This window comes from Cryptotermes secundus, unplaced genomic scaffold (assembly GCF_002891405.2).
Source record: "Cryptotermes secundus unplaced genomic scaffold, Csec_1.0 scaffold40, whole genome shotgun sequence".
Taxonomy (NCBI): domain Eukaryota; kingdom Metazoa; phylum Arthropoda; class Insecta; order Blattodea; family Kalotermitidae; genus Cryptotermes; species Cryptotermes secundus.
Window position 1 is genome coordinate 1842422 of NW_019730583.1, and position 17316 is coordinate 1859737.

Sequence of the window (17316 nt, forward strand, 5' to 3'; positions counted from 1 at the left end):
TTATAGTACACGAATTCCACTTGTAGGCACTTGACTAGGATATTACAGCTAAATATCTTAGCCCATTAGGGTACTATTTAAATTCACTTTGTCCCACGTTCTTCATCCACTTGAATTAATGACCCACTGAAGCATAAACATATCCTAAATCCCTCTACATATTAAATCATTGCCAAATGCTGGGGATACTTCCCTCACAATCTTTGCATTCAGTGAATCCACACTGGGCGAACTTAGTATTCTGAAAAGTGAATGGAGGTATGGAGGTGTGTTTTGGAGAAGTTGAAGTGAATGAACAAAAAAAAATCATAAATATCTGTAATTATATTTATGTATACATTATATAATATAATAATGTATCATCGGAAAGTTAAAGCATTAAATTAAAAGATCAATGTAACTTTAAATTTTAAAAGAAAATATCAATGAAATTCTAGATATTATATGGAATATCAGCACAGAGTTAGATACCAAACAAACTTTTTATGCTACAACCTCATGTTACCAGGCCATGTATAATCAAATTCTCTGCATTTCAAAAAATTATTTGCATTTATTTTCGCCTGTATGATCGAATTAGCATTGAACAAATCCCCACTGGAGAAGGGTTTACTGTGTAAATAAAGAAGTGATGTAATACCATGTCGGTGACAATGAGATCTGTAGAATTCCAATGGAGACACCATCTGACAGCTCGTCAGTCGCCATTTGCATTGTTAGTAATATTTAAAAACTCAGTCCCCACATCACAGGAAGCTTGGTGCATCTCCATGGTAAGGATCAATTAATTGAGCTTAGAATTTGTACACTGTTAGCTCCCAGAACACAGTAATCCTTGTGACATAATGAAACGACCTTCCTCCTTAATGACCTTCACCAAAATGTAAATTGAAACGTGCTGATTAGATCGCCTGTATGTATCTGTGTCATCACAGGAGACACAATGCAATTTGCAATTCATGTAATTGGTTTCAGGAAACTATTGTCACTTGAATGGGTGACTGTAGATGGGGTTTTGATTGGTCATCAGGTTTACTGGAGTCTGAAAGATCATAAATGCAAGTAACACTAACACTATTATTAAGTCACACACTCTACAATTAACTATCACATGTAGTAGATCTTCTTAGTCTGCTTTGTCTTCACCAGTTGTCTGGTAATGACTTCAGTGCCATGGCTTCCTCAGTTTCCATGTTCATGCCTTTACTGGCCGGTGACTGTTTCAGAGCTAATTTTGCATTGCTACACAGTGATTTATGACAATAGGGGCTCCTCCGCATTCACACCTCCACCAGGAGTGACTGTCTCACAATAGCCTCAGAATTAGGCTGGCCTGTCTGCATGCAGACTCTCTCTAGATTGACTGGCGTTGATTGGTCAGTTAAATTGCTGCTGGCCCTTGCCAGCACAGTTACTCCTGGCTTCGGTATCCCCAATATCCATGACCAACATTTTTATTCTCTCCTAGACATGTACTTTTTTCAAAATGGGATCTTCTCTTTGAGGAAGGAGGGGTCCGTCATTCTGTTTGGATGCTATGTTTGTGGCTTTATAGTTTCAGCAAGAGTGTATTCATACTCTCACGGCGTTCAGGTCGTTATGAACCCTGTGCATCCTTTGTCACTGCACTATACTAAGTAGCTTTTATACAAGATATCCAGAGATTTCCTGTTAATGAAGTCTTGTGCAGCAGTTTATGCCATAACTTATGTAACTATTTTGAAACTGCAGATAGTCAGCTGAATGGTTGTAGACTTGACCACTGCCAAATTTCCTATGCCTGGCTTCCCCTTGTTCAACACCATGAACATTTGGATTTATATGGTTTAGAATTAATTCTGCCTGGGCCCTACATAATTAAGTTACGAGTATATAGTCATACATATAAGGAATTTTGAAAGCCATGTACAATTCACAGACCTCTCAGATTTTTGATAGCGCAGAGTGCTGTGTTCTGCAGACAATGCAATTTCAAGAGGTACGCATCTGCCGCATACTCCCAGGTTGGACAGGCATATGTTATGAATGACCTAATCAGAGCATTGTAAAGTGTTAGTGTAATATTAGTATTTAAACGCCTCCTTTTGAATGGAGAATAGTTCCTTACATTTATGTACAAGGCTTCGACTGTGGTCATTTTGATATGGTGCCTCCAAGTCATCCTCCTGTTGAAAGTAACACAAGGGGAATGGCTCGTCCATTTAGTTGTAGTGTGTCGTCAGTGACTCTCCAGATTTCTGGAGAAATAGATCACCTGGGTTTTTCTTTCATTGATCTTTTTGTTCAGCACTCACACCACGAATTCACTGCAGTGAGTTCGCGTTGCAGTTTGCAGATTACACAGTGTTCTTTTTTCTGTGTTGCAGAAATACAGGTATTGTCCATGAACAGAGTAAAATGAGTTCCAGGGGCACTGGGGGCATCATTCATATATATGCTGACTGGCTTGTGTTTCGATTTCCCAGATATAGCCTTCACACACATCCACAGAGAACACCACTTCCCACAATTACTCTCTTGTTGTTGCTACGCTGACGTTGCTTTTCGTGTTCCTTTGTTGTGTCACTGTTTAATTTGCCATAACTTAGGAATGGATGTATCTTCTGATTAAACTACTCCAGCTTTCAGCACACTATGTAATGTTGAGGTTCATAATTTTTGTTCTTCACAAGATGTTATTAGGATAAGCAAACCAAGGCAGAAGAGATGGTCTTGTAGAACGGTGCAAGTGCATCTCCATCTTCAGGGTAGACATGTAAGCCACTCTTCTAACCAGAAGTTTTTAAATAGTGTGTTCTTGTGGATCATTGGTGTCTTCCTGCCAGACTAATGAATGAGTGAATGAGGGGTAGGCCACAATAATTCAGCCCTTGCACCACGACCTCAGATGATCCATTGTGCTTAACCTGTCTGATATAGCGGTACCAAAAATAAAAGGTTATTTCAATATTCATTTACAGGTGAGGTAGGAAGATGTATGATACCCCATCTTGTATCAAGATGCTGTGGAAATAGCATACTGAAGTAGCAAGTCAGCTGAAGATAAAGTATTTATACTAAATGGTATTTCTTTTAATTCAAATTAAGCATCAAATAATCCTACATAATAATTTTTGCATTTGTATGCATCAAAGTGTGGTTTTACCTTGAGTGTAGCACTGGCCTTCCAAGTTGCAAGTAGTACAACATGTCTACATTGTATACTTTCTGTGTTATGAAAACCATAGTTGTCAAAGTTCAGAAAGGAGGAACACATTTTAATGTAGCTGCTTAGAGGAGCCAGGATAACACAGTCGGTATAGTGACAGTCTATGGCCTGGACGTCCAGACCGGCTCTGGGGCTCCCGCCTATCTAATGGGTACCAAGGGCTATTTCCCTGGGGGTAATGCGGCCGGTACATGAAGCACCAATATCCTGTATGCATTCTTCTTTGCCCCCATTCATGCAGAGCTGTACCGAAACATTGGGCACCACGCTCCCTCAACTCCACAACCATTAGGCTTCTTTAACTGGGGCTTTACTAAGTGTAAGGTGTACAAAACAAAGGTTCCTGATCTTCATGACTTATGGCAGTGCATTTACAAAGGGGAAAAAAAAAGCATTGACACCCAGCATGCTTCATGTTGGTCTCAGAGCCACTGTGGAATGCTGGGAACAATGTCTTAAAATGGAAGGGGGGCAAGTTGAGTTGTCTGGAATATGTTACACAACAGTGACACAAATAACTTATCTAACATTCATTAACTTTGGAGAAGTGATTCTGTAAATTGGATTGGATATTTAGGATCATCTTGTATTTGAACTCTGCCACATTTTCAAAGGATCTGTTAGCTGCCTTTATATCATGATTTTTCCCTGCATTCTGGTGATGAGACAGCAATTTATACCTAGTTTCCTCTGTGTTTACTTCTAGACCCATCTCCTTACTACCATTAATGAAAGTTTCTGTGTTTTTCTTTATGATATATATGTTATCTCCCAGTAGATTCACATCATCTGCGTAAACCAGCAGCTGATGTGTCCAATTTATTTTCAGTCCCATATGGTTTTCCTGGACCTTCCTAATGGGATATTTTAAAGCAGACATGAAAAGCAGTGGTGATAAAGCATCTCCTGCTTTTTGACAATTCTGGATAGGAAAATTATCAGACAAATGTTTGCCATGAGGACTTTACTATATGTTTCGTTTAAACAAATTTTAATCAGCATAACTAATTTCATGGGTACTATATGTTTCGTTTAAACAAATTTTACTCAGCATAACTAGTTTCATGGGTACTAAAAACTCTGAGAAGATAATGTACAATACTTCCTTCCTAACTGAATCATAGGCTTTCCTGAAGTCTATGATTAGCTAATATACAGGTACTATGCTACAAGCCGGAAGGTCACGGGTTCAAGTCCCGATGAGGTCATTGGATTTTTTTCAATTGACCTAATCCTTCCAGCTGCACTAGGCCCTGGGGTTTACTCAGCCTCTAACAGAAATGAGTACCAGGAATTAATTAAATAATTTTCCTGGGGAGTGAAGCGCAGCTGGCACATGAGGCTGAAAACCTTACTGCCATCTTTGAGCCGATTGTCAAGGTAATGTGGGACCCTTAACGTCTCACAACCCTATGGGCCTTCACGGCCTGTTACAGGGATAGCTTTACTTTTACTTTTTATTCTCTCATTTTACTCCCATTTTTTTCTCCAATATCTGACAAATGCAAATATCTGATTAGTACTTTATTTATTACATTGAAACCCACACTGATGATCATCAATGATTTCATCTATATATGGACTTAACCTTGAGAGAAGGACATTGGATGAGTTTGTATGAAGTTGTAGCAGTGATATCCCATGATAATTACCACAGTCAGCCTTATTTCCCTTCTTGTGAATTGTTACAATAAAAGCCTCCTTCTACTATCAGGGATTTCTTTCTTATTCCAAAGAGAATTAATGAGTTTATGGATCTCAGACTGCAATGTTTCACCTCCTGCTTGAATCAGTTCTGCCAGAATTTGATCACTACCTGGTGATTTATATCTTTTCAACTTAGCATTAGCAATTTCCACCAAAAAAGTGCTAGGATCAAGCACTAATGGCTCAGCTGTATGCATTTCTGTCAGCCTAATATCACTCACCCTATGTACATTCAATAACAGAGAGAATACTTTTTCCACATATTCAAAATATTATGGAACTATGCACCATTCTCATCCTTCATTAAGTTATCTCTAGGTTGGTAAACCCACTTAAATTCATGTATTCCTTGGTACAGGTCTCTATAATGTTCTTGTTCTTACTTTCTGTTGCATGAACATTAATTTTACCCTTCATAAGATCCCTCTTTTTATTCCTGAAGTGCCTGCTGCCATCACGTCTCATATTACTGAGATTATCCCCAGTCATTTTGCTCAGATCCTGTAACCACTGCAGTCTGGCTTGTTTCATTTGATCTAATAATCATGAGCATCCATCATCCAACAGTGGCTCTCAATAAAAAAATCTGCTCACTGAATTAGGAAATGAAATACTGCTGGCCTATAAGTTCTTCCTACATGTGGCTATGGGCTTGAATCCAATGAACTTCCTGTACACAAGTCTGTGATTTGAAGGAATAAGGGGGTGTAACAATATGCATAAATTTTTACATTTTAGAAAAGTATTTTGGTTGAATCTTGCTTTAAATGATATTCAGTAAGAGATTATCTATCATGAGGACATGTCCCTCAAGTAATAGTGCATTAATGACAGATATGTGAAATATTGGATTGGCCTCCTCGACTGTTGCAGGGGATCGGAAGCCTATTCAGTGCATTGAAAGTGGTCCGGTTACTACGTTTGGGTCGCGTGGTGCGCAAGCTGGATCGCTATCTGGAATACGGTGCCGCCATGTTGATATTGCTGCTCTGCTTTTATATGCTTGTGGCGCATTGGCTTGCGTGCATCTGGTACTCAATAGGACGCTCAGATGCCGATAATGGGGTCCAGTATTCATGGCTGTGGAAGTTAGCTAATGTGACACAGTCACCTTATTCATATATCTGGTCCAACGACACCAACTCTCCAGAGCTCATCAATGGACCATCTCGCAAAACGATGTATGTCACTGCACTCTACTTCACAATGACCTGCATGACCAGCGTTGGTTTTGGAAATGTTGCTGCAGAAACGGACAATGAGAAGATATTCACCATCTGTATGATGATAATTGCAGGTAAGGCACTCTGTACTTCATTCCTAACAATTTGCGACTGTTTTCCCCTCTCAGCTTCATATTTTGGTACGTCGAGAAGAGGTGACGCACGAAAGAATGATGCGAACATAAAAAATGTACATTCATACACAGTGATTCACTTGGGGGAGGCGCTGAATTAATTGTTGTAAATCAAGCAATAATATACCAATGAAAACAAACTTAGAAACATTTTGTATTTGCAACACTGACTCGGTGCCTGCCTGCCTGCCTGCCTGCCCGGCTCGCGCTATATCCTTCAGTCTGTCATCCCTCCGAGTATCCTGGCTGTAACATATGCAATCATAGAGAGTCATGTCAGCATCTGTATCCAGGTGGAGGGAAAACAAGCACAACATATTGTTACATGTACACCCATTACTAGGCAGCAGGTTTATAAACAAGTTCCCGCGAAGATGGATTCTTGGTAAGCAGTCCGTTGCTAGGTTACGCAACAATAGAGGAGGCTGTTTTTTCTATATCGTTTGCACCATGATCAGGGCTGGTAAGGGACCAATGAACTTGCATTCTGACATGTGACATGTGTTTTCTATGGTGTTTGTGCTGAGTGCTTATAAGAGAAGTGAATTCAGAGTATGGGAGAATTTTTAATTGAGTTCCGAAGTTCCATGGTGATGGAAGAACAGAGAACAAGAAGACTTCATAGTGATATGAAGTGCTAGTTTCTGTGTTGAGGTCCACTGCCAGGAGATGACTAGTGAAGACAGAATCCTAGTGTGTGTGTGCAACTTTGAACCGGAAGTGTGCAAGTCAGCTATAGCACTGTGTTAATTGTAATTCAGAGAGACTGTAACCGAAATGCCAATAAATCCAATCATCCAAACTAGAACCCATTATTTTCATCACACGTACCACCTTATATGTGAGAATGTGCTGTAGATCAGCAATTTGTGTATTAACCAAGGTATGTACTCACCAAGTGGCAAATTATTGCATGAGTTGTAATTATCAATTCTGAGCTCCTCTGAATGAATCACTCTGCATGCATAAGACACAATTTTCCCCTTCTTTTTTCTAAGGCAGTAATAATCTTTAACTTATTGTCAAGAACTGCCAGCAGAACTTCACACATGCTGATTATGAGGACACACATGGCCTTTGAAAATTTGGTTATTTTTAATTATCTGACATGGCTAATAGCTTGAATTTCATTAACTTTAGCCACCAGAAAAGGTTCACATCATAACAATTTGGCTAGATGAATCAATCAGTCAATCAATCAATTTGTTCTGAGAATATATATCTGGAGATACAACCTCCGGATATAGAACTGGTCAATTACTACATATATTAAAATAACATACATATCATATATGAGTCAACAATACTATGGAACTTAAATACCTACAGATTTAATACACATCAATCATACAATACATCGTCCCACTTTCAACAATTCAATACCAAAAGAAACCCAACATCCAGCATTTTCTTTTATAGATTAAGTGAGGAGAGAATGCGCCAAAGACGAAAACAGTTTGTGATCTATTTCTTTCGGTCAGAGGATGTGAAAACTGATGAAATTTAGAATGGTAATGACTGCGAACCAGAATATATTTCAAGAGTGGGTGGAAATATTCAGAGGAGTGTCAATAATGTTATTTATGGATGAAGTTTGTGGCAATCAACTGCAAAATGTAATTTTTGTGTTTTTGACCATTATCCATTGGCCTGCTTTAGATTTCAACAAAGACATTTTGGAGACTGGACTCTGTCTCCAGGTGAAAGCCTACTCATTTGGGCCCAATTGATAGAGCTTAGTCCCTATCTCAGAAACACTGTTTTTTAATTAAAAAACAAGGCATGGATATCATTCAAAAACACAATAACTGTAATGATATATTATCACAGACTTTTAGTTATTAATAACTGTGAACTGCATCAAGGTTAGTGTAGAGGTGTTGAGGCTAAGTAGCAGATCAATCAACACATTCAGGATAATTGAAAAATCAAAATTTGATGTAAGAATGCTGCAGAATGACATGATGAACTTATGATGTAAGACCCAAATGGAACCATTTTATTAAGACTGAATCAGGAAATTTCTTGACTGTTGTGCTAACTATGTTAAAAGGTAGGGTACTTGAAAAGGGTAAAATATGTCTTAAGTACTGTGTAATTATTTTGTCAAAACTTACCATAAAGCATCTGATTTATTTAATTTCATTTTTATCTACTTTCAAAGTGTAGCAGTATTTGAATTTGGTTAAGGTCATATTGTCAAATAATAGTAATTTTCTCTTTCATGAAGCACTCTTATATGCAACCATCTTTGGTCATGTAACAACCATCATCCAGCAGATGACATCAGCAACAGCCAAGTATCATGACATGCTGAACAATGTAAGAGAGTTCATGAAACTGCATGAAGTGCCAAAGGCTCTATCAGAACGAGTTATGGACTATGTGGTATCCACATGGGCCATGACAAAGGGCCTGGACACCGACAAGGTAAATCAGGTCAGGCAAGTTTGCTCTGAAACAAACTAACATTGGTTGGAGCTGCTTTTTGGGTCTGTTTCTCTCTTCCACTATCTAATTTTTGCTCCTGGCCTATTTTGTCTTTAAATTAGGTTAGCTTTTGTTTTTGCTGCTTATATCTTAAACAGCACTCCAACCATGTTACTTATTTCAGATACTAATTTTACCATCTTTTTTTTTTTTTGCACGGTAAAGAGCTTACTTGTGCTATTTTCCACAAAATATAGATTCAGTGGTACTTAAGTTGATGATGCTTGCTGATGTTATGATAGTGTTGTTGTTAATGGTCATGCAAAGCATGATAATTGAAAATTTAGAGAAAATACACCTCTCATTTTAGAGAAATGTAACTTTCATATGTTGTCATAAGGAGGCGTGATGTAAAATAAAAATTATCATGAAACAACAGATTAATTTCTGGAAATATCTGCGGTAGTCTGCAAATTAACCCGTGAGCATATTATACTTACAAAATTCTAGTGTAACAGTGTAACATGCATTGAGAATTCAGCAGAAAGTCTCATTATCTTTTATATGAGCTTTAGTAATCTTAAATTTCTCTGGTTTACTCCAGTGCTTTTTCCAGTCTTACATGTTGTTAAATAAGGCATTGAGGGGGACAGATATTTAATGCTGCCTCCAATAAATATCCTTCAATAATAATCAACACATTGTGCACTAACTTCTGTACATCCACATCAAAATATTATCAGTACCCACAGAATATATGATAGCATAAGCAACTGGCTATGGGCTGGACGACTGAGGGGTCGGGAGTTCAAGTCCTGGTAGTATCAAGAATTTTCTCTTCTCCAAGTCATCCAGACCGGCTCTGGGGTCCACCCAACCTCGACTCCCCCATACGCCTTCATGGCATAGTGCTTAATTAGCTAAGCACAGGGGAAACTTTAACTTCGCCCACAAAGAAAGAAATACACAATATATTGAAACAAAAGGCTACTCGCTTCTACATGACCCACCACATAACTTTTTTCATGCAACATGTTAATGCTCAACAGTTCATCCCCATGGCAACCTGAAGTCCGTGAATCCCAAGATTTAATCAAATCGTTACATTATATCTGCATAAGGCTGGAATGGTAACATGGTTTTACAGTTATGTTTCAGAACACTGATACATGAAGTGTCCCAAAACCTTCTCGTGTGTGTCAGTCTTGGTCCTTCTTGTGAGTTATGTCCAGACACTTCTGACTTGTATTCACAAAATGAAATTCTGAAATTAAGAGAGACTCCACTATATTTTGTCATAATATTGTCTGCAGCAGGTCACCAAAAATTTGGCAACAGAACACATGTAACAGAAAAGAAATGACATGAACTCGCATCTAAACCAAGTGTCACAAAGCAGATAAACTTTCTTATGGAATTTAAAAAAAGGACAGATGGAACCGAATCTTGAGATTTCTCTGCTTTTTCCATTGAAAATTCACTGAATACAAAATTTCTTCATATTTATTGTTGCAGACCTAAAATCTGGAAAATGGAAGAGAAGTTGTCTGTACAAGGCAGCTTCATTGATGAGAGTTACAAGAGAAATTGCAAAATAAGAGTATAAGTTAGATACAGGAGGTGAAAGAGGACAGTTGTTATTTGGACACAGAAATCTTACATTCCTACAGCCCTCCATGAATATGTAATCTCTTCCACAACTAACTTATCTTTTCCCCAAGTTAGATGGACATTCCTTGACTTTTGCATGTTCATGCAGACAGACATGCTCCGTTAACATTCTGATCTACAATTTTAGAGTCAAATTTAATTGATGTCCATAATTATATGTGTGTTTTCCATGTGTCTTTTTCCACAGGAAATTGGACCTGATAGGAAATCTGCTCATGGCCAAAATTCTGTAATATTCATGAACAACAAATCTCTCTTTTAAACTAAAGTTTTGGAGTTGCTCTATTAGCACAGCTTTGTTATTAGCTTTGGTAGTAATACACATGGTAGATATGAAAAGAAAATCACTGCATGTTAAGTAAAAAATTTGTAGTTTATAGTGTGTTGATATTAGTTGTATTTCTTCTTAGGCAATGGTACAGCCAATAGCTCTGCAAGTAGACTTAGTAACTTGAGAGGTATTTTGTGTTCTGCCATTTCTTAGAATTAAATGTTTATGTGTACTGCTAATCAAGAACTTAATTGATGTTTTATAAAAACCTGTTAATGGAGGAGAATTTTGTGTAGAAGTACAAACATATTGTAACGTGTTTCGTTACTGAAGATGCCGTACGGATTGTTAATTGGTTTATTCAACAACCTACAAATCTCGGCTACAATTAATTGTAACACAGTTGCGGGGTTTCACACTTTATAACCCTAAAACAAAATCTCTTAACACTATCTTCCAGAGTCTTCACGTATTAATAGCGTGGGAGCTATACAAGTCTCACTGAATTACACACTCCAAATATAACTGGTTATCACGAACTATCACTGATTCTCGCACATGCGTCTGTAGCTCGTAACTTGTGATCTGAGAACTTGTTGATAACACACTGACTCTCGATTGCTGCTCAGCCGGCTTTTATTCCGTTCGCTGTTGCTAGGGTCGCCCGCCACGTCACTACTGTGACGTGGTGTATAGCCTAGCAACGCTGTTCGGAGTTGTTGACTGCTGCCTAGCAACCGCGATATCCCTTGGTGACTTCACCGCTGTTGACTCGCGTTGCATAGCTACCAGGTTGCGGGGACTCGGCTAACTTCGGCTCCGCTCGGCACGTTACCGTGGGGAGAGTGGCGGGGTGATGACTCGCCTATTACGAGAGCGCTACGTTACCCCCACGTGCCGCTGGGAAGGTAGAGGTCCTCCGTTGTGCAACATGTCACAATATGTTTTGGAAAAAAATTGTTGAGCTCATCTGATAACCATTTGCACGTGGCCCATATTACATAGTTTTTCAGACATTCCAGTGTATTATGGGATGAAAATTCATCATGAACTATATCACATTCATTAAAATGTTTTCCAAAGCATGATTCTTTATGGATGTGTCTGTCTGTGGTAATAATTAATTCATATGCCCCTTTTTATATTGTGTTTTGGTAAACTGGCTATGTATATCTAAGTTTACTACATTCTACTGTGTTAGGTGTCACAGAAGTTAGAAAGGAGTCACTTTTAGAGGCAGTAATAATGTTGTCACGTGATGGAGTGACTATAGAAGAGATTTGGATTGATAATCAGATTTATTACACACTTATACACACAACTTGTATCTACATGCAACTATAGTACTATTGCTAATTCACACACTCTCCAGTTTACTAAAGCACACACTTAAGTCTTCTCACCCTGCTGTGTCTTCACCAGTTTTCTGGTAATGGCTTTCAACAGTGAATGTTCTCCTTCTACTGGGTTACTCAACTGTCCTTAGCCTTAGCCACAGCAACTCCCTGACTCACTCAATCACTTACTCACTCACCTCACCTCACCACTAACTAACTCCTCACTCTAGTTCCTATAACATCTCAGCACAGACCTTGTAGAAAATACCGTTCCTCTGTTGCTGTAGAATTGTTGTGTTCATGCCTGTTGGAAGAGCCTTTACCTAGCAATGGCTGTTGTATACTCGTTTATTTCACGGTTTCTGCCTATCAACAGGTCTACATGCCACAATATGTCATTAGTGTACATAATATGGTAATGTATAATGGAAAAATATATGTTGGCTGGCATCCATTTTGGCCAGCAGGCTTTCCATCATCTGTTGCATTTCCACAGCGTGGCGGCATAGCTTCCTACTGCAGTCTTCACATCATGTATCAAGGGGCTGATATCAATCCAACCACTTCTGACACCATCACATATATGAGTGACTATAGATGGGGTTTGGATTGGTGAATAGATTTATTGACTACTTACAGATTGTAACTACAAATCTTACCTCTGTGTAGGCTAGGCAATCCTTTTTATTGAATTTTGTAAGTTCTTCCTTGAACTGGTACTTCACTTTACCTCAGGTTGCTCTGTGAATGAGCATACATTTTAGGAAGGTGTACAACAAATAATTATAACTTATCATTTCCTTAACAGTTTCTGTGCTTCCCTATTGGTTACATTGTTCCTTATTCAAATCACCTTAGTCTTAGGCAGCAAGAGCAATGTTTCTCCTGCTTATGGTCTGCAGATGTTTCATTATATTTGATGTTTTACGTTAAATTGATAACAGGTGTTTTTATAATCCCATTATTCTCATGCTATGTTGCTCCTCATGAGAATTTAGCAAAGAAGAGGAAATTGTAAATTATATACAAAATGGAAATGTTTGAAAATAGCATAAATATTTGAATAATATGATTAAGGAAATATTACTGGGACCTGTAAACCTAAATGCTGCCCTAGGTTATAAGAAATTCCCCTGCTCTTCCTCCCTCTCCCACCCCATTCAGCCAAAGACAGATAAGATTTATGAAACTTCGCCATAATATCATTAAATTTACAAACTCTGCTGTGATAACTGTCACTGGTGTCACAGTCCTAAAGAAAGCTTTATTTGCATTGTTGCATAACATGTTTACATTAATGCCAATTAATGGTCATATGGAAGGAAGAGCAGCAGACATTAATTTCAGTTAACCAAGAGGTAGAATAGAGGTTTATATAGTGTCAGGCTGCCACTTGATTCGTTTTTGCTGTCATACCAACCTTAAGTGTTATGTAATGATTTGCACCTGAATTGTACAATGTTGGAGCATGTTGTAGGCTAGTCTTGCATTCAGGAAATCTATGAGACACGTCAGTGTGAACTGAATTGATAACACTTGTTCCAGGTGCTCAACTATTGTCCGAAGGATATGAAAGCAGACATCTGCGTACATCTAAACCGTAAGGTATTTAATGAACATCCAGCATTCCGTCTTGCAAGCGATGGCTGCCTGCGTGCATTGGCAATGCATTTCACAATGAGCCACTCAGCTCCGGGTGATTTATTGTACCACACAGGGGAATCCATTGACAGTCTCTGCTTCATTGTCACTGGATCACTGGAAGTAATTCAAGATGATGAAGTAGTAGCTATTTTAGGTTAGTGTCTTATCCTATATATTCATATTAATTACCGGATCGATGTTGATTGTTCTGCTAATACATTGCCTCAACATATGGAAACACTGCCCATAAAATAACATCATGTCATATGGTGTCAACCTGTACTTGGATTTATGGAACATGAACACATTCAGATTCATGTTGCTTTAAAACAACAAAATGTATCAGTTGTGTGAAATGGATGTGATATTCTGTAATTCTGTAGGTGCATTGCTTTAGATAAATTGATTAATCAAGAGTATAAAGAACTCTTTTTCTTCCTATAAACTGCAAAGTCACATGCAACTATTCATTTTTAGTGGACACTTAAGTAATATTGGAAGAAGTGAAAACTATAGGCCTATACTGAATCAACAGTCAAGATTACAGCTTCAAATTAAAAAGGCCTATATATAGAAATTGTTTAGTATATACTTGAAAGTCATGTTGTAGTAGGCACAACAATGAAAGAAGAAAACAATGATTTCAGAGCAGTATAAGCTCATTACAAAATCACTTTTTTCACAACTGTGATGACCTACTAAAGCAAGTGAATTTTTTTTGCACAAATTTAGTTGCATTTATCAAGATTGAATGATTTAAGGAGAATGGTAAATTATGTTTTTTTCATCTTTATTTGTATACATGTAGACTATTAATGCAGGTGGGAGCAAGGTGTGGGATTGTCGATGTTCTAAGAGACAACCACGTAAATATGTAACAATTGTATATATAAAATTGTATAAATTGAATGTGCAGAATAGCTGCAAAGCTATGTGGAATGTCAAAAGTTGGCTGACCCTGAAAAGTGCAGTTTGTTCCACCGTGAGTGTGCTTTTAGAATTTGCTCATTTGTAGTATACCAATTCTTTACGGCCATTCAGCCGGTTTGTCCGGCTGGTAATGTGGTGCTGCATATGCCTGTAGGAACAGCTGGTTGTAGGTTGCTGGAGAGTTGTGGCAACTATGTTAGCTGCCTGGTCGCAGAGCGTGGTTGCTGGCGAGTTGCGACAGCTACGTTAGCTGTCTGATAGCAGAGCGCGGTTGCTGGAGAGTTGCGGCAGCTGTCTTTGGCGCAGAGAAGAACTAATGACTCTGATGACTGATTGCTCTGAACTGAATGTGATCACTGATGATTGCAAGCTTTGGGCTCCACTTTTATACAATGCTTGCTGGGCGGAGCTTAAACTTGCAGTTGCGATTGTGAGCGCTGATTGGCTGGCGCACATGATGATCTACAGGTGGGCTGGACATCGAGTGCTGTATAAATACAGGTGGTGGCAGCAACGTGTGGCAATATGATATTGACTAGGAGTGAGTGCTGTCTGTTAGATCGGCAAAACCGTGTGTCAGTATGTGGGATGTTCCCACAAAGGTTTGTTTAAATTCTTATGGAGAATAAAACACTGTGGTAGACTTAACATTTGTTTACAAGTCAACTGATGATTGCTGAATATGTAAGTTGGGGAATGAATGCATAGCATTTCTTTCATTTAACTGTCTTGAAATTAACAAAACTTGACAAAAAAGCATATCTGACATACAATTATGTTTTGCTTTGCTTTACAGCTTCTTTAATATTTTCTTTCCAATAAATAAGTTGTGAATTATATATAAGATAAAGAGTGAAATGGAGATATATCATTTATGGTGTCAGAATGTAACCAGAATTGGAATGTTATAAAAAATTTTACTATAACTCCCCAGTGTCACACCCCATAAGTACCCCTTTGGAGGTTCTTGAGTTGTTTTGTGAGTATATGCAGATGTATTGCAGAGAGAATTTAACAGGATTTCCCACGCTTGCAGCCATACTTAAAATGTGTATATATTGCATAATTACATTTGAGTCACGCAACCTGCATAGCCAGGATAATATACCTTATTATACATTTGAAATATTTTAATAATTTTTTCAGTATTTTGCTTTTTATATTTATGGGGTGTGTTATGCTATTATGTGATTTATATAATGCAAGGTAATTCAAATTGAAGTAAACACTTTATGAAATCTAAAATTTAACAATATATTTAATACAAATATTATGTTTCTGGACATTACCAGCATGGTGTCCGACCTGTAGACTGCCCCAGAAGGCCTCCTTCACATGCTGCAAGTTTTCATCGGTGACTCAGGGATAAGAGAAACTCTTTCGCTTGCAGCTGCATCCTTTGTTTTCAAACTGCTCATACCATGCTTAAACTGACTTTTGTCGTGATGGATCCTTCTAGCAGTGTGTATGAAACTCCCATTGTACATACATAACAATACTCATTTTTACATGCTGTATGACAGAAAGCTTTCTTCTGTGTAGATGCATTTTCACAACATGTGTGCCTCTAGTGGAAAAGAAGAGAATCACTTTTCTGGCCGGTGTTAAGGAATAGCCTACTCAGATTAGTTGCCTGATGACATCACTGTGAAGTGAATGAACAAGTGTATTGTTAGTATTCATATGTGTTTACATCATTTAGAATTGCCCTGTAGTATGACTAGTATGTTATTTATTAGAGATGTGTCTGCTGTTATTCTGAAGCCAGGTTTAAGCCTCGAGGTCAAAACACGAAATGCACTAGCAGATGTGAGTTCTTGGACTTGTAATAGGTTTCCTGGTGCATATACTGGCTGATGAAAATCTTGAATTTAATACTATTACCTGTTTGCTATGTATATCTCTGTTAATATGTATAATGAATGTTTTGTTTAGATGGCATTTTACTGGGAGCCTGAAGACAACCATTGTAAAGTCAAAATATGGCATGATTTTTGTTAACAGGGAATGTGGTTTGTATGTAGTTAACTTTGTAGTACTATAATTTTTGTTGTGTATGACAGAGATTTTGTACTCTAATTAGTAACATTGATAGTTACTGACAAGCTTCAGAAGAGATAATAACAGTTGTCTTAACGAAATAGATTACAGAAATTAGTTAATTGGTTACACAGTTGGCTATACTAAGGCAAAGGAAAGAAGTCCCATGGATGGTGAGGATGACAATGTCAGGGCATCCCACTCTCTGCCTGCTGTTGTAATTATTCTCCTGCCCTCTCTGGCCTATGTCATTTAACCTAAAGTGCACATTTGTAACAAAGGATACCACAGAATGGCTATAAGAGGGAGGAGAATGTGGGGAATTACACAGGAGGCAGAAGTGTGGAAGCCATAAGTAGATGTGAAGGACATAGACCTCTGAGGCTTCTCTCCAAGGCCTCAGTATATTAATTGAGTGGATGGTTGGTTAATTAACTGAGTAGTTACCCGGCTAGTAGTACTTACTGGGATGTGGTGTAATATTTCCTACCAGTTATTAGATTTCTTCACAGACTAACTATATCCACAGCATGGACCTATATGGGAGCAGTGGTGTAATAAAAGGAAACTTCTCTCGAAGCTACAAAAGCATTTAACACCATATGGCATAATAGTGTGCAATAAAAGTCATGGTTTTGCGTTTCTTGATTGAAATAATATGATAAATGTCTAAGCTATTCAACTAATTGAACTGCACAAATGAAATTGAAATTTAACCTTT

General features: G+C 38.1%; 1 protein-coding gene across 5 annotated transcripts in view; it reads left to right on the plus strand.

Annotated features, from left to right (window-relative positions):
- The window catches only part of LOC111866334 (potassium voltage-gated channel protein eag), a 190571-nt gene that overhangs the window by 163471 nt on the left and 9784 nt on the right, over nucleotides 1–17316 (plus strand). For 3 of the 5 annotated variants that reach the window (XM_033752205.1, XM_023855178.2, XM_033752207.1), the window contains 3 exons: nucleotides 5789–6212; nucleotides 8503–8702; nucleotides 13527–13779. In XM_033752205.1, the coding sequence (XP_033608096.1) occupies nucleotides 5789–6212; nucleotides 8503–8702; nucleotides 13527–13779 (877 nt within the window). Of the gene's footprint in view, nucleotides 1–5788; nucleotides 6213–8502; nucleotides 8712–13526; nucleotides 13780–17316 lie in introns of all 5 variants that reach the window. The other 2 variants (XM_033752204.1, XM_033752206.1) reach the window with 1 other exon arrangement.